The following is a 20,900-nucleotide window of genomic DNA, read 5'->3' as shown; positions in this document are numbered from 1 at the left end:
ATCATTGAGAAACGGCTATGACAGTGATAATCATGATAATAAATTTTGATGTAAAAGAAAACAGAACAGTTATGTAACTACTTTTGTCAAAGAAGAAATTCCAACCTAAGTTATGATTTCATACAGATACCAATATTGAGCCTTCACACATCAGGCATTTGACTATGTGAAAGAACTAATGAGAGCCAATCCAAGTGAATGAACAACTTCTACAAATAATTCTGGAATCGCTTGCCTCTAAATTTGCTGAAATGCATAATCCTTATGGAAATGAATCTGGATCAAAACCATTGGATGAATAAGTCTTATTGTTACTTCAGTGTCTTTCATTCTGCAGATATCAACTGCTTGTTATATGGCCTTAAAAGGCTGCTATTTAAAATTGTTTCAGAGATGATGAGAAGATTCCATCAAGGCCAAGTTGACGGCATACACGATGCAATCTAATTCCAAGGAACCAGGATTGTATCACCTATCTGGCAAATAAATGAAATAGGAGATGACAACTCATTTTATTTTGACCTAATAACCAAACAGGTTAAGTGTCATTTTCTTTTTTTTTTTATTATTAGCAAGTTACAAACACACCAATGTGTCTTAGAAAAAAAAACCTCACGCTTCACCTCATTCTTAATAGGAAAAGTGCTATTTGAGCCTAGCTCATTGGCCAAACAGGTGTAGTGTCATTACTGCTTATTGTTTTAAAAAATGCATGTGTTATTTGTAAACCATATAATTAATCAAGTATTGTGATCAAAATAAAAGGTGAGATAGAAAATTGGGAAACATAACAAAGAAAAAGAGCTAAAATTGGGGTCATCCCCAAATAAAAAGAAATTTTGATTATTAGAGGTATTAAGTGTGCATCAAATGTAATAAGATAATCAATACATTTTCAAATAGCTCACACATTGTCAGCTGTATGCAAATACAGCGTTAAAACTCAAACAATGTTAAAGTAAATGGTCTTTCTAACAGTTTACAAAGCATAAACTGCGTCGCTTGACCACCATATTCCCTCAGCACACGAGAAGACCATTTTTATCCATGAGTTATCCATTCCTATCACTGCCAATGATGCTCCACTGTACCCAAACAATGTGCAGTCTAACATTGTCTAGCCCTGTAACTCCCATAATCTGAACCACCAATGCAGCAGTATCCAATGCCATTTAACTCCTCATAAGAGAGCTGGTCAGCATGCTGCATGCTGCATGCTGCAATAATATCACAAACAAGCAGTTGAACTTGCCCTACAACCTGTTTCCAAGCTTCAGTTATCCCTCCATAATTTTCAAGATAGTAAAAATGCGGCAAAATGAAGTCTACCACCTATATGTTAAAGTTTAAGGTCTTCACTACTCTGAAGATATTTAATGGTATAAGTAATTGTAAAGACATGATGACATCATGTAAAAATGAAATAAAATATTTATGCTGCACAGAGTACTAGAACTGCTAGAGACAAGCTACCTTTCTGCTTGGGAGGAAGAAGGAAAATTAACTACCAAGGGTATTATACATCATGGACTTGAAATAAATAAAGGGGAATAAAACACGCAATGGGGCTGCAAATAAGCTTCTGAGTCCATTGAAAGAAAAGAAAAATAAGGGGATATCCAATTATATCAAGTTCAATCTAAGAAACATCATCATGCTAAGCAATTACACATATATTGCTTCATGAGGCAACACTTCCATCTTATATCCATATTTGGCATATATTGGAACAAATACTGTGTGCATGTGTGAAGCATTGAAATTTAATAATGATAAATCAATATATGCATATCCATGTCCCCATGAACCTGCCTTTAGGCATACCAATATATACTTTCATGCTGTATATTCATAACACTGGCACAGATATATCAATAGACACAAATATTTACTTATGCATCAAACACTCAATGTCCAGAATGGAATCAGCATATTAGTATCTCATTAAAATCTTTTAAATGATTTTACGAGTTTGGCATTACATATGCAGAAGAGCCATTTGGAATTTCTAGGCGCATGTGCATGTGCACATGTGAGTGTGGGAGTGTGTGTTTCTCTGTGTGTGTGTGTGTGTGTGTGTGCATGTGTGTGCGTGTGTGAGAGAGAGAGAGAGAGGGAGAGAGCTATTAAAAATGCTTCATGGTTCTGTGATTCCCTTGTGTTTTTTATGGCTTTCTACTCATTCCTCTCTTCTCTATTGAAAGTTACATACTATGTATGAAAACTTTTGTGGTGCAAATTGATGGTTGGTCATCGTTGTTATGTCTCTCAACTTTCCAGAATTTATAAGACTACATAGAATGCTATATCAATTGCTACCGACAAGAGCTTCTCCCATGGACTAGAAAACCACACCATTCAAACAACACCCCTTGCATCTTTCAAGGAAAGATCCACATCAAAAGCCCTCCAATAACCAAACAGGAGCCATTCAGGTTCATTGAAAAGAAACAATCAACATGAAACCTAAGAGTTCCACAAGCTAGCACCTACAGCGAGGATAACTGACCATATAAACAGAAGCTCATTCAACTTAATCCAAAAGAAAACAATCGCAACAGAGTTCCAAATGCTAGAAACCACACTCAAGATAACTGATGGTTACCTTCCCCCAAAACAATAAAGGAACCTATTCCTAAGTTGTTGATAGTTGGAAAGATTGTATTTAATAGTTTATTAAAGCAGTCAGACGACTTTAAATATCATATTTGTTCTGACATATATCCTATACTGACTCATTAGTTAAACAAATGCCACAATACAACAGATTCTCTGGGCACAGTTAGATTTAACATGTACGAAATCCATTAGACAATATATGAGAAACCATTTATATGACCATGGTTCATTTGAATGGAATCTACCCATATCACAACCTGCTTAGTTGTCAACATCTTTTTTCTTTAACAAGATTCACACCACACACCATGACAAATAAAAAATATATATAAAACATAACAAAACAAAACGAAACAAAAAAGAACCAGATGTATTCAAAGGAAATGTTTGGGCCTGTAGGAGTGTCATGAGAAAATGGAAGATTACACAAAAATGCAAAAATAAAAGTGAGATAACATTTTGAGTACCATCATGAAATCTCACCAGTTAATAACAGTTATTGTCAATGAACCAGGGAGGCCATTGGTCAAAGGCAACAAATTTAGTAGATTGGCAAGAGTTCTGTTTGCTTCTGACAAAAGCATAACTGGGTCCAGAACAGGGTGACCACCAACCAGCCACGACATATTAAAAGCCCGCCTATTTGCTGTTGTAAAGAACCAAATCAATATCCAAACAAAATAATGGCTGAATAAGTCAAAACTCAAATTCCTGAAAGAAAACTGGCCAAGGATTCAGAAGATAAAGTAAAACGCAACCATATGAAACCTAAACCACATCATTCTCAGTAAAACAATTAAAACCTTGAAAGTCAATATGCATTACCTTCTGTGACAGGCTTTTCCAACTCATCAGTGTCAGACGTAAAAAGTAAAACATACGTTTCCAAAAATTTCAAAGCCAGCAACTTTGTCCCGACAGAGCCAGGCTACAACATCAAGTTAATACTATTTTCAGGTTAGATAAATGTTGCAAATATTTAACAGCTACAAAATATAATTTATTTAGAACACAACACTTTTTTTTTTTTTGATAAGTAATTTAGAACACAACACTTAGTTCTTATGGAAAAACAAAATGCATTGATCTCACCGACAGTATCATAAATGATGCAGAAAGAAAATGGAAATGCAAGTGGAAGTGGAATCGCAAGTAAATTTTGAGCCAAAAATTTCTACTGAAACCATTAAACTTCGGCCACGACCTAAACAGTCAAATATCACCTTTCTGATAAGAGACATTAAGCAAATATAGCAACAAATTTGTAATGATCACATAAAATGCATTTTTGAAATCCAACAGGAACACGAAAACTTTATAATATGAATGCAGTAACACTTCTAGTAACAATTATTAACTGTAATGTGTAGCAAAAGAAGACGTGATCAAAAAAAATGTGTAGCAAAAGAAGATAAAGCTAAAGAAGAGACACGTGGACCCCCATCTATTTAGCAACCCCACCCAGCACACGCACCTACCCTGCACATCTTGTCCAGGCCACAGCCTCAACAACCACCAGACCAATTTAGTGCACCGCTTAATGAATATAAGCACTGCCACTTAAAGTACATGAAGCTCTTTTACTAAAAAAACAACCAACAAATTTCCTTAATAGAGCACCACAGTTCATGTCATGATCTGCCACTACACAACAAATATTGCATCAGTTGTCCCCAATCATAAATTAAACTGAATAACCGTAACAGCAAAGAAAACACCTAAAATATGCCAATCTCTTGAAGAAGCTACAAAAGTGTTCACTTTGCTGAGCTTTTTACACTACCGTTTAACCATTCAGAAGATGTTGTTTGTCTAACCCTGTATTGAATTTATGCAATTTATAATGGAGATATTAACTTTCTTATTGCTAAGTATTGCATCATCAATGTAAGATATACCATGATAAGTTTATGCTGTAACTAGGGAAAAACATAAAAGATAAGCTTTAGAAACTTATTTGCATTTATTGTAGAAGCTAAAGGGACGAGTCAACATGATCTACACACCTCCAATGCAATGGCAAAGACCGCGTCTTTGAACTTAACCATCCACGTCCAAAGCTCTTCAAGCCACCTCTCAACTTTACCACGCCGGAGAAACTACAATTTTCCAGAATGAGCATGAGTAGTTGAATTGGGATAAGTAGGAGAAAGAAAAGGGAATCCAACTGGGAAATGCGTGTGCTTTACCTGCAATGCCAACTCCTCCATAACACGGCAAAAGAAATTCGTGCCACTAACAATACATTGCTTCGCAACAATGGAGTCGCCATCTCTTACAAGTGCCACTAACACAGACAAAAGCACCGAAGAAAGTTCCATTGCTTTCAACCCAACCTCTTCAACCACCCTATCAATCACATCAAATAAGATAAAACCAGAGAGAGAACGAAGGGAAAAGCGATAGAATATAGAGTTTTGGAACTCACTCCACGAGCAGTTTGCGGACGAGGCTTTCGGGAGAGGACTGGAGCTCGACCAAGTAAGGGAAAAGCTCGGCTGCCAAGGACGGCTCTACGGACAATAGAATGTCTCTCGCCTGCTTCAAAGAAGACATCTTAACCGCCAAGTCGCCGTGGTTGTTGGCGGCGGCGAGGAGAGCGAGCGCCTGGTCTCTGGGAGCTCCGGCCATGCCTTACCACCCAAGAATTCACGGTGATTGTCCAGTTAGGGTTATAATTTTGGTTGATTAGGGTTTTGAAATGGGAGGGAGGGAGATAGAAAAATCGAATCAGTAATTCAGCGATGTGCTTCTCAATTGGGGACCGACTTTATATGATCGCCTCACGTATGTGGATGTAATCGTCACAGGTTGGAAATTAGAAAAAAAAAATCGTCACAGGTTGGAGTTGGATTCTAACATGCACGAATTCCTGATTAGGGTTCAGTTGAAAACGAAGGAACGGTGCCGGTTTGTCTTAAAATCTAGGCCGTTCCTTCGGTTTATCTTTTAATAAGTCATAAACTCCTAATTTATCAGTCCACGACTCCACAATTGACAGTGATGCTGGGTACTTAAATTACTTTGATATGATAAATTGAAAAATATTTTTTTATTTAAGGTATATATTTAAAAAGTATTTTTGTGTTTTAAACTATTTATTAATAATTTTAAAAAATTTATAATTTTTATTTTAAAATAAAAGGTTAATAAAAGAGTCAACCCATATCATTTTTTTTTTTTTTTGTTAAATAAGAAGAAATCTACCTAAATTTGAATCCATTTAAACATTTGAATATGTAGAATAGAATAGGTGTTCCATTAAGAAAATGAAAAGCTATTACGAGGAACCGAAAATGGTGGAATATTTGTCATTGTCTTTTCTAGCAACATTTTAATGACTGACATAATAAATACTACATAAATTGGTACATCATAACTTATAATAAAAGTTGTAATCCTTAACTAACAAGGCTCTAAATTGATACCAAACAATTAGGAGTGTTCAAACGGTTATAACCGTCGGTTATTGGTTATAACCACAACCGATTTGGGCCGCGCGGCTATAACCACTTTTTTTTTTAATAGGCTTTTGGGCTTTTTAAGTGTTTTGGGCCTTCAATTTGCTTCTTCTTTTTTTTTTTTTTTTTAAGGGTTTAAAGCCAAAATGTTCCAAAAAAGATGAAAAAAAAAAAACATGGCCAAATAAATTATAGCCTAAAAACATGGCTAAAAAAAACATAGCCCAAATCCATTAATCCAAATTCAAATGAAAAAATTAAAAAGACAAATCCCAAATCTCAATACATATTACAAAATACAAACTAAATGGAAGCAAATCAAATATAAATATAATAAATATTTAATATATATTTATATTATTATATATAAATAAAGGCGGTTATCGATTATAACTGTCTTTCCCTACCCCTAAAACCGTTAACCACAACCGCCCTAATCGATTAGTGGTTTGTGGTTATAATCGGTTATTGGTTGGAGGGTCAGTTCTTGAACACCCCTACAAACAATGTTATATGTAGTTAAATAAATGAACAAAAAAAATGTTAATATTTATATATTATTTATATATGTAGTTAAATAAATGAACAAAAAATGTTAATATTTATATATTATATATGATATAAAGTTTAGTAATTTTAGGACTATTCCAATGTTGTATTAAATAAACAAATAAAAATTAAAAAAAAATCTAAAAATTATGATTTTAAAAATAGCAATTCTTATTCGTGTTGTATAAGACTCGGGCCTCCAAAAGGAATGTTATGGGCTTATGAGCTATGGGTGTACAAGCAGTTGCAATTATTCTCGATCTTATAACTGCAACCACAACTTATTTAGGCGATTATTTGTTTTTAAATAACCACCGACCATAACGGTAAGGTTGGTTAAAATGTTAATAAACTCAAATATTAAAATGACCAAATTAATCTGAAAAAAAAAAAAAAAAAAACATTTTTCCTATTATCAAAGGTCAAACATGTACCCATTTGGCAAAACTCACTTTTTTTCTCTTATTTTTATTTTAGAAAAGAAGCTAAACTTATTTATTCACATTACCAAACAACTTTCTATATTTTTTTTTTTCTCACAAAAATTTTGAAACTTTAGTTCACCTTTACATTATATCAATTAATTCTTACTTTTTTTCTTTTTTGGGAAAACTTCACTTTGGCCCCCTGAACTTCCACTCGATTTTACAAACCCTTCCTAAACTTCTAAATCTTTCATTTTGAACCCCTGAACTTTCAATTACTCTCAATGTAGACCCCTCCGTCATATTTTAAAAGTTACATGACGTTTATACTCCTGACTTTTGTATAAAATTTCAACTTTCAAAACGTTTTTTTTATTTTTTTAAAAAATGAAAATCAAAGACATTTTGTGTAGCGCCGCAAAATTTTCAAAGTTATTTAAATAGATTATTTTGATAATGATGTTATTTTAATATCAATTTTAGTCATTGATTTTAATTATTGGGAAAATTATGGTGTTACAGATAATGGTAATTGGTGAAATAATAAGATAGTAAATAGTATAAAGAATTGTATTGGTAGGTAGAATAATAAGAGAATGTAGAGTAGTTAATGGTAGGTATAATAGTATTGGTATAGTAAAAGGAGTGTAGAATTGTAAATGGAATGTAGAATAATCAATGGTAGGTATAATAGTGTTAGTAGGTGGAATAGTAAAATGAGGGTAGAATTGTAAATGGAAGGTATAATAGTATTTGGTTTTTCTTATAAATAGAGTTCTTCCCTTTTACAAATTTCACCACTCATCTCCCTTCTCTTCCACATATTCTTCCTTCTTCTGATTTCTACTCGGTCTTTCTTCTTTCTGAGAGTGTTTACACAGAGTAGAGAGAGAAAGGGCAAGACAAAGCATTGTAAGAAAGAAAGAACACGAGAGAGAACGGACTTGAGAAATTAGTTTCAAAAGATATACTAGTGGTGTTAGTCAGATTGGAGCAACTAGATCCTTCAGACCATTTTTAGCTTCAGTCTAAAGGTAAGAAAATTCACTACCCCTTATAAAATTACTTCATGTCATGCTATTTATTCATTATTGTATCAAACTGTAAATGATTATTTTATTTACCTGTCATAAAGATATGTTGCATGCATGAAGGATTTCTAAAAGAATTATTTAGAAAGTTTCTATTTCTTTAAACGCTTTTTAAGTACAACAAGTTTATATTAGAAAAGTTTCCATTTTGAGAAAAGAAAGTTGAGAAATGATGATGATTATAAGAAATAAGAATGATGATAAACCCTCCTACATGTTGCCCTAAAATGCATCAAAAAAAGTACAAAGAAATGTACAAGAAATGAGTTAAATGTTTATGAAATGAGAGCACATGTATGAAGGAGAGTATTTTTTGCCCCAAGATAAGTAAGGATGAGAGAAGTTTGGTACCGATACTCGGATAAAGGCGAAACCACTGAAGGAGGCTATGCAAGAAGGTGCTATTCTATCAACATGACCGTTGAGTGCACCACGAAATAGTTAATTGATGGTCGGGCATGACTGAGGCCACAATTTAGTGTCATGGTCACAATGACCCGCAACCCTCGTACACAGGGGTAATAGTGTACATGAGCCATAATATGAGAAAATTATAATATAATTTAAACGACTATATACTATGATGATTTACAATGATGATTTATAATGATGCATTATGATGATGATTTATAACGATGATTTATTATTAGATGTAATAGTATGTATATGCTACGGGAGATACAACCGTACATACATATATTATTATGGCTGGATGTATATATATTTGTGAAAACATTTTTTTAAAACTGAGGACAAGGAGTAAAACTATTTATGGTTGTGGACTTTACTTGCTGGGCCCCTTTGGGCTCATTCAGTTTTATTTATTGTTTTCAGGTAGAAAGGACGCTGGAATAGGAGGCCGGAATGGGGGCGGGAATAATTATTAACTTTCAAAGTCTTTTCATATAAGTTATTGTAATAATATGATACTCCGCAACTAAAGTTTAATGTTTTCTAATTTCGCTTATAATAAAATCTCTTGAAGAATGTTCTATATATTTATCGTATCCTTTAAAATCAAGTACTCTGATAGACCTTATAGATCTTTGAAAAAACTTTTGTTGTAAAAGAAGAAAAGTGGCAAACTCAACCTTAACGGGCTGGGGATATTACATTTTGGTATTTTTGTGTATTTTTAACGGCTAAAATTAACGAAAAAATTATAATTAAGAGTAATTGAAAGTTCAGGGGTCCAAAATGAGATATTTAAAAGTTTAGAGGGGTTTGTAAAATTGGGTGGAAGTTAAGGGGATCAAAGTAAAGTTTCCCCTTTTTTTTTTTCTTTTTAGCTTTATAAAAAGTGTAGGCACCCCAAAGCATATATGAAGTACACAAAAAGGACACAAAAACAGGAAAAAAAATTAAAATTAAAATAAAAGAAAAGAAAAATATTCATAAAAAACCCCAACAACACCTGAATACCCTCACACCCAAAACCCAAAAGGACACTCAACACTACCGCACGTGAGCCTTGCCTTTCCGTCGCCAAATGGACGCTATTGCATCACCGTAGTTAACGAAACTTTCTATATTTGACATCTCCCTCTTGCCTTTAGTCTTAGGCCGCACAACCTTTACTTCCTGCATAAAGTCCTCTTTAACGGCTTCCAGCAAAGCCAAGGTTGTAACCTCATCTTCATCACAATCTAACACCCAATCGAGGGGGTTGGGAGAAAATACATCCAAACGGCAAGGGGAATTTTCATACTCCCCATCCCAAACCTCGTCTCCCTAATCCTACACAACAATCTCCCTGAACAACCCAAGAAACCTACCAACCCCTTCTATGATTGGATCAAGCAAGTCAACTGACATCGACTAAAGTGTATGAGGAGATACCATCCAAATCTTCATCGACTCCATCTTCCGTAACAACTAAAGACAATGAAGTCGCAACTAACACTTCAGGTGAGGGAAGAGAAGTGTGCCTTGCGGGACTCGGACCAAGGAATCCTCGTCATTATCAGCCTTCCCCTTCTTACTTTTATCTATAACAAAAATAAAATCAAACTTCTTGTATTTTATTACCAAACAATTTTCTTTATTTTCTTTTTTTTTTTTTCCACAAAATTCAAAATTATTTTCACCAATGTATTACAGCACTCCTTGTAACCTCACTAAAACCTTTTTTTTTTTGGTTATTTTGGTGAGGCAATTTAACCAAAATGACTTAAATGTCCATTTTTCAGCCTCACTACTTTAACAAAAAAAAAAAGTAATGAGGTGAACAGTACTCACCAAATCTAAAAATTACTATTTACTTACCTATTGATTAATAACTTATTTCTTTCTCTTCATTTTTGCTTTTCGTTTCTCTCTTTTCCTTTAATAGTTTTAAAAAAATAAACAAATCTTTGAAAATGAATATTTAAATGGAATGGTAAAAGTAGATTGTTAAAATAGTGAGGGTAGGGTGCTCTAAAAAAATGAATTGTCAAAATAACCAAAAGTAACCAAAAGTGTACTTTTAGTACTTTTGGTTACTTTGGTGAGTAAAATTTGGTGAGACTAGTAGAAATGCTCTTACTATTTTAGAAAGGATAAAAATTTTCTCCAAACCAATATGAAGGAAATATCCTTCAACCCATGTAAAATAGTGCAAAGTGTGAAAAATGATCATCTCCATTTCAAAATCCCTCAATTTCCTCAATTTAGTGCATTTTAAAGGGAACATGATCATCTCCAGTCCATAGATATCTAGTTCATGACTATAATTTATTCTCAAAAATTCTATGGCTATAAATAAGACACATATTCCAAAAATAAAAATAATAGTAAAATATTATTTTAAATTAAAAAAATGAAAAAATAAATTAATAATAAAATAATAAAAAAGAAGGGGGTGGCTGGCCACCATAAATAATTCCCCATTTGGTAGAGCCAAGTGCCAAATTTCAATGGTTGGCCAGTAATGGAATTCACTCTCATGAAGTCACTCGGGTGGTCAGTTTCACCCCAGCTTCAGAGGTGGTTTAGGCTCTTGGGGTGGTTCAACACCTCTTGTAGCATCGGGTGGCCGAACCGCACCTTATAGGCCATGGTGGAGCCTGCCACCCTCTCAAGTGTGCCATTGGGGTGGCTTGACCCAAAATGGGCGTGGCCGACTACCCCCTATGGTGGCCAGCCACCCCCTTCTTTTTTTATTAATTTGTTTTTAATTTAAAATAATACTTTATTATTATTTTTATTAGTGGGATATGTGGCCATATGATTTCTAAGAAAAATCCTAACCATGAACTATATATTCTCCAGTCCATTATAGACTAGAAAGGATCATATTCCATTTTGAAGGGTATTGCATTTAATGCACTACCATCATTAAAACTTTTTAACCTCATTAATTGCACTTTACTAACTTAGACAACATTTAATGTGTCTCACATTTGGCATTATTTTATATGGGTCGGATGGTATTTCCTCGAGATTGATTTGGAGAAAATTTTTGTAGTTTTATAAAATAAAATAAAAAATAAAAATAGTTTGCCAAATGATTAATGTTCCTGACACTTCACACTATTTTACATGAGTTAGAGAATATTTCATCCGGACTGATTTGAAGGAAATTTCTGTCATCTTAGAAAATAAAATAAAAAATAAAATAGTATGCCAAACACAACTTTTGGGAAACCCAACTTGGCCGAGCACTCGCCATTTGCCAATCTCGCATGACTGTTAATATATTTCCGACATATATATTTTTTTTTCCCGGGACCAAAAAACTATCCTTTAACGGGCGCAGAGAAGAGTAGAACGATTCGTAGAGATTTGAGCAAAATCAAATCTAGGGTTAGAGAAAGAAATGGAGGGTTGGGACCCGAACACGAAGTCGACGCTGACCCAAATCCCTCTGCTGACGACGAAGGCTGGGCCGAGGGATGGCGCAGCGTGGATGCAGAGGTTGAAGGAGGAGTACAAGGCGCTGATCGCCTACACGCAGATGAACAAGTCCAAGGACAACGACTGGTTCCGGATCTCCGCCGCCAATCCCGAGGGCACGCGCTGGACCGGCAAGTGCTGGTACGTCCACAACCTCCTCAAATACGAGTTCGACCTCCAGTTCGATATCCCCGTCACCTACCCCTCCACCGCGCCCGAGCTCGAGCTCCCCCAACTCGACGGCAAGACCCAGAAGGTTGCCTTTTTTGTTTTCGGATTTTGCCCCCTCCTTTTCCTTTTTTTTTGTTTTTTTTTCGTTAATTAATTAAATTAATTGGTTCTGATTTTTTGTTGGTGTTTTGTTTCAGATGTATAGAGGGGGGAAGATATGCTTGACCGTGCATTTCAAGCCGCTTTGGGCAAAAAACTGGTACTACTTTATTATTTACTTTTTATTCCAAATTTAATTTCAATTGTTCTTTTCTAAATTCTTCAATTACTTTATATGTTTAGATTTATTATTTTTAGAATATTGATCGAATAAGCCTTTCTTTGTTTCCAAGTATGATAAACAACCGCAGCCAAACTAAGTTTGCATAAACTCTGTTTCAAGTTACCTCCCGTCAATTCCTTGCCCCCCCAAATGCAATGATTGCTTCCCAGTTGCAGCTGGGGAGATGATCTCTGTCTTCCAAGCAACTCCTGAAAAATCTGCAGATCACATCTCCCGTATACCCCGAGCTCGGCAACTTCACCCCAGTTGAAAGACTATCACAGACCACTAACCAAGCTATGAATGCCTGCCGAGGAGTAACCATGGCATGCCATATCTCCAATTAACACTTGGCACCTTCAGTCTAATAGCATTCCAAGTCTCAATGCAAGTTTAAGTATTTTTCTTCGAAACAGTCCAAATAGGTTGATCACCCTCCCCGATACTCACATCAGGAAGCATGCTCCAATTTTTCACTAGATCTTCAGATCTAGCAGCCACCCAGTACTAGGTTTTATCCCTTAGAACATAGGATAATTTTCCACCCACAGTACTTCCCGAACCATAGACACTTCTATGACCAAATTTTTCATAAAGCACACCTTCCGGATGTCACCAATCAAACTACATATGTATGCACTTCCCATCTCCAACCTTTTACCGTATGAAGTTCCTTGCCAAATCACAGAGCTATAGGAGTTTTTGCCAGCACCAAGAGCATTCCTGAGAGAGTTTTACCTGCCGTAAACTTCTCCCTCTTAACAGATACATTTTCCACCCATGCTACCCACAAAGAACCAGCCCTAGCAAAAAGATTCCATGTGTGTCGCAACATGGAGGCTTTATTCCAATCATCCACCCTTTTAAGACCGAGACCTCCTTCCTTGTTAGGAACACGGATTTGATTCCAAGCTACCTTTGCCTCAGCTTTAATATTATTATTTCCAGACCACAAATAATGGTTAAACTTCTGTTCCAACAGCATGATAATCTTCTTGGGGAGGACAAAAATGCTTGCCCAATATACCTGAAGAATATACAATACTTATTAGAATATTGATCAACTCATTAAACTCATCGTTTCCTATCTAAACGAACTTATAATTTCATGATGTCAGACCATGTGGTCCTAATACTTCCCAAATCCAATCAAAGTTAAATATATCACGAGTTGTATCCACTTTCAGTCGTTAATGGAGGTTTAGGCATATACATGAGGAAGAGTATTAGAATATTGGTTGAGTGGTTGAATTCATCATTTTCTATCTACGTAGGGGACAACCGGTAATTTATCAAGTATCTGGGGAAGAAGGCTTTTAGAACTAATACATTTTCATTTAATATAAATTTCCCAAACATTAGTATTTTAAGAATAATATTGTTAAGGGTTTTGTTCCTGGAAATTTGCTTCCCAATTTTTAAAATGGAGGTTTGTATTTCAATTTGGAGCAGAAGGGAATTGTATATTAACATGATGGTTGGTTTATTACCTAAATGTGGCAGTGGTTTTCATTAGGAATCTTTTTTCTTAATCTACTCTGTATTTGATAGTGGACTTGTAGACTGATAGATTTGTTGATCTTGCCTTTTGTTTTGCAGTCCTAGGTTTGGTATAGCACATGCACTCTGCTTAGGACTTGCGCCATGGCTTGCTGCAGAGGTTCCCATTCTTGTGGATTCTGGTATGATTAAGCACAAAGATGATGCAACCTCTTCAAGTGAAACTTAGTTATTTTGCCCTATGTTGAGATTGTAGAACTAAACATCGATATCAAGGAAAATAACGGTTGAGGCATAAAAGTGCCTTTAACAGGTGTACAATTTATTACCCTTCTATAACAATCTATTATATTAGATCAGATACATACTCTCAAAATTTCTTGCATTGAGCTCTTGGTTTAAAAAGGCATATGCATTATTACTTTCTGTCAACATTGTTTTTACTTTCTGGTTACATTACAACCTACAATGTTCAATTAGGCACAGTGATCTCTACCTTACTCTGCATTACATCTTTAGTATCCTTTTCGATACATTTAATAAAACTTGACTATTATAAAAAAAAAAGTATCCTTTTGATACATTGTTTGTAGCTGTAAATTGGATGAAATTTGGATCTTTATGGGTTCAGATTTCAAATTTTGCATTCTAAAGTTTATCCAGCGTTTGTGTTTTTCCTTCTTCTTTACCTTTAATCCTTTGCTACAATTCGACCCATTTGTTACTTTTGTAGAGCTCTTGCACATCCTCAAGCATTCCATGCATATAACCCGTGCTTTCTGGCTTGTGTACCTGCATTTTAAATTATTCCCACCTAGCCAAAGTTTCCAAGATTGGAGATGGGTGTCTTGTAGACTCTTCCTGTCAAGGGGCTCTTGTAGATTATGGTAGTAGGCCAATCTTGTAGTGTTTAAATGCTGACGAACAATTGGAGTTTAATTGAAAACTAACATATTTGTTTTGCTTGGTTTTATACTTTAGTTTTAGTCATGTGCATACATATTATGCTATGCAGTGGCAGCAGTATAATGGGATACATGATAGGGAAAGAAGAGAAATCATATTCAATCAGCAAGTATGATATACTAATAGATTCCAAAACAGGATACAGAATATAAACGGACTTAAGACTTGTTAGTGCTTGTGTGAAGAAAAATATTTGGGGTACTACATTGTTTGTTATAATCTCGCCAATTCATATTTTATGAAAATGAGTACCATGTGAACTACTGCATTAGTTTGTAAATATGGCAAGTGTTATCACGTGACGGTTTATATTTTTTGTGACTAATATGATAAGTGACACAAACTGTCACATTAATTTATAAAATTGATGCGCTGATACATGATACAAATATTGATGTGCTCCTCAAGTGTGCTGAGAAAACAAACTAATGTGTACAATTATCCCAAAGTTCCATATTGGGTAGCATGTTCAAAAACAATGGGCTGACATGGAGGTAACTCAATCGGCTGGAATTATACCTAATGAAGCGGAAGTTACTAGTTCGAATCTTCCTCCCCTCTCTTGTGCGGACATGTCAAAATAAAATGAAATAAAATAAAATAACAATTTCATATAAATCTACATGGCCGTGGGGACCCATGGAAGTCATGGCCATGGAGGTTTCCACAACCATGGAGTGTATGAGCCACCGCTATAGCCATGTGGCATCCATGAAAATCCCTTTTCGTGGCCATGGGAGCTGCCATGGAGGGACCGTCATGGCTGTGGGGATTCCATCGAAGTCCCTTAATGGTCAAGGAGGCATGGACTCCGTCAGTGGAGGTATTGGTGTGGTCTATGTGGAGAGTTTTGTTTTGTTTTTTTGTTAAAAAAATCTGTATATTATTGACATTTCTTTTGCAAGTATTTTAGAAATATTCAGTTAGAAAAATTTGATTTAACATGAATTGAAGAATCTATTTCTAAATTCTTCATTCATAAGGATACATTCGAAAAATAAGATAACATTTTAATAATGATTGAAAGCATTTGTCCGAATTTGATATTGTTTAATCTCTTCACAAGGTGAGGCAGTTTCCACCTTTACCATACATGCATCTACTGCATGTCTTGGACCTACACTTTCAAGCTTCTAAAAGCATTGCGTTTCCTTCCAGTTGTTCATTAATATAGGCCGCTCCGGTCAATATGAATGTGTGTTTTAGCTCCCTCGGCATGTAGTGCATGATAATCACTATCATGTCAAGCATTTCATGAAAGTAGGCCTCATCGTCGAATGAATCACTATCGGTATCCTAAGATATATTGGACTCAAAGTTGCATCCACCCAGGAACGGAGCCAAAAACTATTAAGAGTATAGATCAGGAGTCAAAAATTTGATGCTAGGGGCCAGTTGGCTAATTTTTTTTTTTTTTACCTTAAAATTTTGTTGTTGTTAGGAATTGAAGGGGGGCCATGGCCAATACCAATCCCCCCCTTCCCTCCGGCCCTGCGTCCACCTACAAACCATATATTGAATAGCGTTTAATCATTCAATAAACAATAGATTTGACGCTTACTTTTGAAAGTTCATTGATCCAGGGGAAAGAAGTTCTCTTTTATCTTTCCATGAGTAGACTAACAGGAATGCAAAGAGTTTAATTAAAATAAATATATGACATATTACATCATTGTAAATGCCATAGTTCGAGTAATTAATCCAAAAGGTAAGGAAAATGAAACACTACTCTGGTTTATCGAGAAACAATTCTCAAGCAGGCTTTGAAACTTCTTGAGGGCCAATGTTGTATAATGGCAAAAGTGAATGGTAGCAGATGCATCGGCCTACTTTTGACGAGAAATCGAAGCCGGAGCACTCTGTCTACTTTTCTGGAGCAGCATTGGTTCCGTCAATAAAGCCAAGCAGTTGCTAAACACTAATTGGAATCCAAAGGAACATACATTGTTCGCGTTCAATCTTCCTTACACATCAACACGCAAAACCAGCTTCTACAAAACCGACATATATTGATTTCTTTTAAATTTATGATTGATTTTTGTGCATATAGCTAGAGCCACAGCATTAAGTACCCAGATTCTGAAAGATCCATCATGATTTTTCCGTTACTTTATGATTAATCCTATCACTGTTAGCTATTCTAGACATTAAATCTCAATGTCTTTGGCCAATAACACTGCAAGCAACAATATTATTAACAAATTGTATAACCCTATCAAAGGGAGACAAAGTTGTGATGATTTAATAACATTGTCAAAGAGCATTCAGTTTAAACTCCAAGATCAGAGAAACATTCCAACTTGGATCAAAAGATCAATCACAATTATGGAAGCTAAATGGCAGAAAATGTAAAAGTAAACAAACATATAAATAAATCACTAAGCAAGAGAGAAAGAGAGAGATTTCCAGACCTCCACTCGCCTTCTTCGTAGGGAGGGTAGTCAATGTCTTCTTTCCTAATGCAATTGAACATTAGAGCCGCAAAAGACGCAAATATGCCTACAAAATCATGCACAGAGACAGAGAGAGAGAGAGAGAGAGTACCAGGGGGTAGATTAGGTAATTGACGAAGGAGACCTTGCCGGAGCTGCAGACGACGGCGTCCCCCCAGAACCGCCAGCTGGAGAAACTGAGGAATGTTGTATAGGTTCGCTATTGATAAAATTAAGACTTATGATTCCACATATATATCCTCTTCCTTTACTTATCAAAACATGTATATCCTCTTCCTCACCAGTAATCCTCACAGTTGCACACTCCATCTCTGAAATGATGAAATCGACTTGCATCTCTAACGGTTATCTCTCTCTTTGTTATGAGAGTCATATATTTTATGGCAGTATGGCAGTCTACACAAACCCGCAAATTCTTAGTAATTAGAATGGGTTTGCCAGGGCTCAGACAAAGAATTCCAAAAGCAATGGCAAGTTTCTCACTGTGATAAAGGAGAATCCTTTCCTTCTCCTCCTCTTCAACATCTTGGAGAACAAAACTAGATTCAGCACAATATCCCAACCTTTTCATCTCCACTAGCAATTCCTCTAACTTCCTGTTTATCCATGCTGATTGTGGGTGAGATCGATCTCCACCAACAAATGCATGAATAACCCCATTTATCTCAATCCAACTGCATCCTGGGCTTTTCTTAAATCCTCTGTCCCTCTGCATGATTCTAACATCTGCTGCGTCATCCCATCTTCCAGCAGCACTGTATATATTAGATAAAAGGACAAAATTTCCAGTACCTTCATGCCCTATGCCCTGGATCTTCTTTGATACTTCTTCCCCAAGTTCAATATTTTTGTGGATTCTACATCCAGCAAGCAGGGTACCCCATGCATGAACATTAGGCTTCAATGGCATTGTTTGAATGAAATTGTGTGCCTCCTCCAACAGTCCAGCCCGACAGAGAAGATCAGTCATGCATACATAATGGTCAATCCTTGGAATGATGTTGAAATCTGAACTCATGGCATTAAACCAGTGTTTCCCTTCTGTGACATGTCCTGAATGGCTGCAAGCAGATAAGAGACTAATGAAAGTCACATCATCTGGCTTTAAACCCGTTTCTAGAAAGTTCTCGAACAGTCCAAGTGCTTCAGCACCAAGCCCATGGATACCATAACCAACTATCATTGCATTCCATGAGATAATATCCCGCGTATCCATCCTATCAAAAACTCGCCTAGCAATACTGATCTTCCCACATTTTGAGTACATATCTATAAGCGCATTGCAGACAGAGGTCTCAGTCACAAAGCCACGAACAAGCGAGTAACCATGGCCGCAGGCCCCGTGTTGGAGAGCAGCCAAATGTGAACAAGCTGGCAGGACGCATAACATTGTTGCCACATCTGCCTGGACCGCAGACAATTGCATCCGGTGAAAAACGAGTAAAGCCTCTTCTGCATAACCATTCTGCATGCATCCGGACATTATAGCACTATAAGAAACTGTATCTTTGAAAACCATTTGATCAAAGAACCTGAGGGCATCATCTATAACCCCACACTTTGCATACATTGAAAGTAAGGTATTACCTACCATTGTGTCTAACTCTAACCCTGATTTGATTGCATAACAATGTAATCGTCTCCCTCTGCCGAAATCAATTAGCCTTGCGCAAGCTCGAAGTATGACTGCAAGAGTTACTGGTGTTGTATTTATCGTAGTTTTGAGCACCATCTCATCATATAATGCCAATGCTTCTATCATATAATCACATACATGATACGCTCCAATCATAGCACTCCAACAAACCTCATTCCTGACACCCATCATGTCGAATACTCTTCTCGCATAAGATATGCAGAGACATTTACCATACATATCCAAAAGCCCGGTTCCAAGCACCACATCATTACAAAAATTTCTCCTTACAGAGTAGGCATGCATAGCTTTCCCTTGGCTCAAAGCATTTGCTTGCCCAACCGTTGGAAGAACAGCTACTATAGTTGAAGAGTTTGGAGTTGTTCCCGCTTTCTGCATTTCGACTACCAACCGTATTGTGTCATCATAAAGTCCATGAAGCGAGAACCCAGCAATCATAGCATTCCATGCTACAACATCTCTATGCGGCATACTATAGAACACTTTTTGTGCTTCACCTAAATCTCCGGACTTAGCATACACGTCAATCAATGCAGTGCAAACAAAAACGTCGGAGTCAAGCCCAAGTCCTTTGGCAAGATCATGTACCTCTCTACCGACTTCTATAGCTTGCAGACCAGAACAAGCTTTGAGAACAAACGGGAATGTGAATTTGGTCGGTCTAACACCTAGTTCAAGCATCCGATAGTACAAACAGATAGCTTCTTCAAACGGTCCATGCCACGCATAAGCTCTTATCATAAGGTTCCATAGTATAACAGTTGGAGTAGAAATTTTATCGAACACGCGGCGTGCAACTTTGACTTCATCACATGCAATATACAGATGGGCAAGTTTTTCGAACACAGCAGAACCTGTTATATGGGTGTTGTTCTTGACAAGATGTTGATGGATTTTCTTGCCCTGGGAGAGCGATTTCGATCGAATACAAGCTTCGAGAAGGCCTCTATAGTACTCGGCTGTGGTTTGAAAGACATCTTCTTGAGTAATGGATTTGTCAGTGACAGATTTGAGAGTATTGCTTTGCGCATGGGAATTGCTCAACAATCCTCGACTATTGCTAAATCTGCAGAGACGTCTTGCTCCCCATTTCATGTAGAAAATTTGCTCCATCATATAATTTCACTTATTAAAATATGATCTCCCCAGAAGATTGGAATTAAAATTTGAGTTTTTTTTTTATTTTTATTTTCTATCTTTTTTGCAGGAAGTTCCGCAGACTAGCCCTACGGCTACTGCCGATGATCTTGCTTCAGCAGCAGTTAATCCGGAACCCAGTGGGTCCAATGATGTATTGGTACGAGTAGCCATTGACAAGCTGAAGGAAACGAAGAAAAGTGATGATGAACCAAAGAGCATGCCTCTTGACGGACAAGCAAGAGAAGATTCCATACAAAAATCCAACCCTGGACGTAGAAACAGAGAGAGAAGGAGAGGGAAAGCCGACAGGGAAAGGGTCAGAGAGAGGGAGGACAGATCAAAGGGCCGGGATCGGGATTCTCACCGGGAACGGGATCGAGAGGAAGAGGAAAGGATATAAAGGTATTTTAAAACCATTTTATTCGTCAACTTTTTTTTTTTTCTTTTCCTAATTCTTTTATTCGTCAACTTGTTAATTTTTATTTTATTTATGGGATGTATCTTTGATTTTCTAATATGGTACGATCTTTTCCTCATAATTGTTAGATTTTCTAATGATATAATCTTTTTCATTAATGTTTATTTTATTTATGGATGTATCTTTGATTTTCTAATATGGTATGATTGTTTTTCTCATAATTCTTAGATTTTCTACTGATATAATATTTTT

General features: G+C 36.1%; 3 protein-coding genes across 3 annotated transcripts in view; 1 reads left to right on the top strand and 2 right to left on the bottom strand.

Annotated features, from left to right (window-relative positions):
- Window positions 1–5,521, bottom strand: part of LOC132183605 (uncharacterized) — a 30,787-nt gene extending 25,266 nt beyond the window's left edge. The window contains exons 1-5 of the mRNA XM_059596959.1: window positions 5,048–5,521; window positions 4,809–4,968; window positions 4,626–4,718; window positions 3,445–3,547; window positions 3,103–3,265 (exon numbers count right to left, since the gene is read on the bottom strand). Coding sequence (XP_059452942.1) covers window positions 3,103–3,265; window positions 3,445–3,547; window positions 4,626–4,718; window positions 4,809–4,968; window positions 5,048–5,250 — 722 coding nt within the window. The 5' untranslated portion in view covers window positions 5,251–5,521. The remainder of the gene's footprint in view (window positions 1–3,102; window positions 3,266–3,444; window positions 3,548–4,625; window positions 4,719–4,808; window positions 4,969–5,047) is intronic.
- A 6,298-nt stretch (window positions 5,522–11,819) lies between these two features.
- Window positions 11,820–14,373, top strand: LOC132184489 (ubiquitin-fold modifier-conjugating enzyme 1). Its single transcript, XM_059598139.1, has 3 exons — window positions 11,820–12,277; window positions 12,390–12,451; window positions 14,114–14,373. Exons 1-3 carry the CDS (start codon window positions 11,945–11,947, stop codon window positions 14,241–14,243), a joined length of 525 nt encoding a protein of 174 aa, XP_059454122.1. The 5' UTR covers window positions 11,820–11,944; the 3' UTR covers window positions 14,244–14,373.
- A 2,236-nt stretch (window positions 14,374–16,609) lies between these two features.
- Window positions 16,610–20,588, bottom strand: LOC132184438 (pentatricopeptide repeat-containing protein At3g16610). Its single transcript, XM_059598076.1, has 3 exons — window positions 17,525–20,588; window positions 17,392–17,436; window positions 16,610–16,971 (listed from the first exon to the last, which is right to left on the bottom strand). Exon 1 carries the CDS (start codon window positions 20,204–20,206, stop codon window positions 17,711–17,713), a length of 2,496 nt encoding a protein of 831 aa, XP_059454059.1. The 5' UTR covers window positions 20,207–20,588; the 3' UTR covers window positions 16,610–16,971; window positions 17,392–17,436; window positions 17,525–17,710.
- Window positions 20,589–20,900: the final 312 nt, after the last annotated feature.

The sequence above is a fragment of the Corylus avellana genome, chromosome ca6 (genome assembly GCF_901000735.1).
Source record: "Corylus avellana chromosome ca6, CavTom2PMs-1.0".
Classification (NCBI taxonomy): Eukaryota; Viridiplantae; Streptophyta; class Magnoliopsida; order Fagales; family Betulaceae; genus Corylus; species Corylus avellana.
The sequence above is the reverse complement of the archived record's forward strand: the minus strand, read 5'-3'. Positions and strand labels throughout refer to the sequence as shown.

What these genes read in the sequence shown, in the direction of transcription:
- LOC132184438 (XM_059598076.1), bottom strand. Translation starts at nt 20,206, where the DNA reads ATGATGGAGCAAATTTTCTACATGAAATGGGGAGCAAGACGTCTCTGC.
- LOC132184489 (XM_059598139.1), top strand. Translation starts at nt 11,945, where the DNA reads ATGGAGGGTTGGGACCCGAACACGAAGTCGACGCTGACCCAAATCCCT. An exon ending in TCGACGGCAAGACCCAGAAG is followed by an intron (nt 12,278 to 12,389) that starts GTTGCCTTTTTT and finishes GTTTTGTTTCAG; the next exon opens with ATGTATAGAGGGGGGAAGAT. An exon ending in CCGCTTTGGGCAAAAAACTG is followed by an intron (nt 12,452 to 14,113) that starts GTACTACTTTAT and finishes TTTGTTTTGCAG; the next exon opens with TCCTAGGTTTGGTATAGCAC.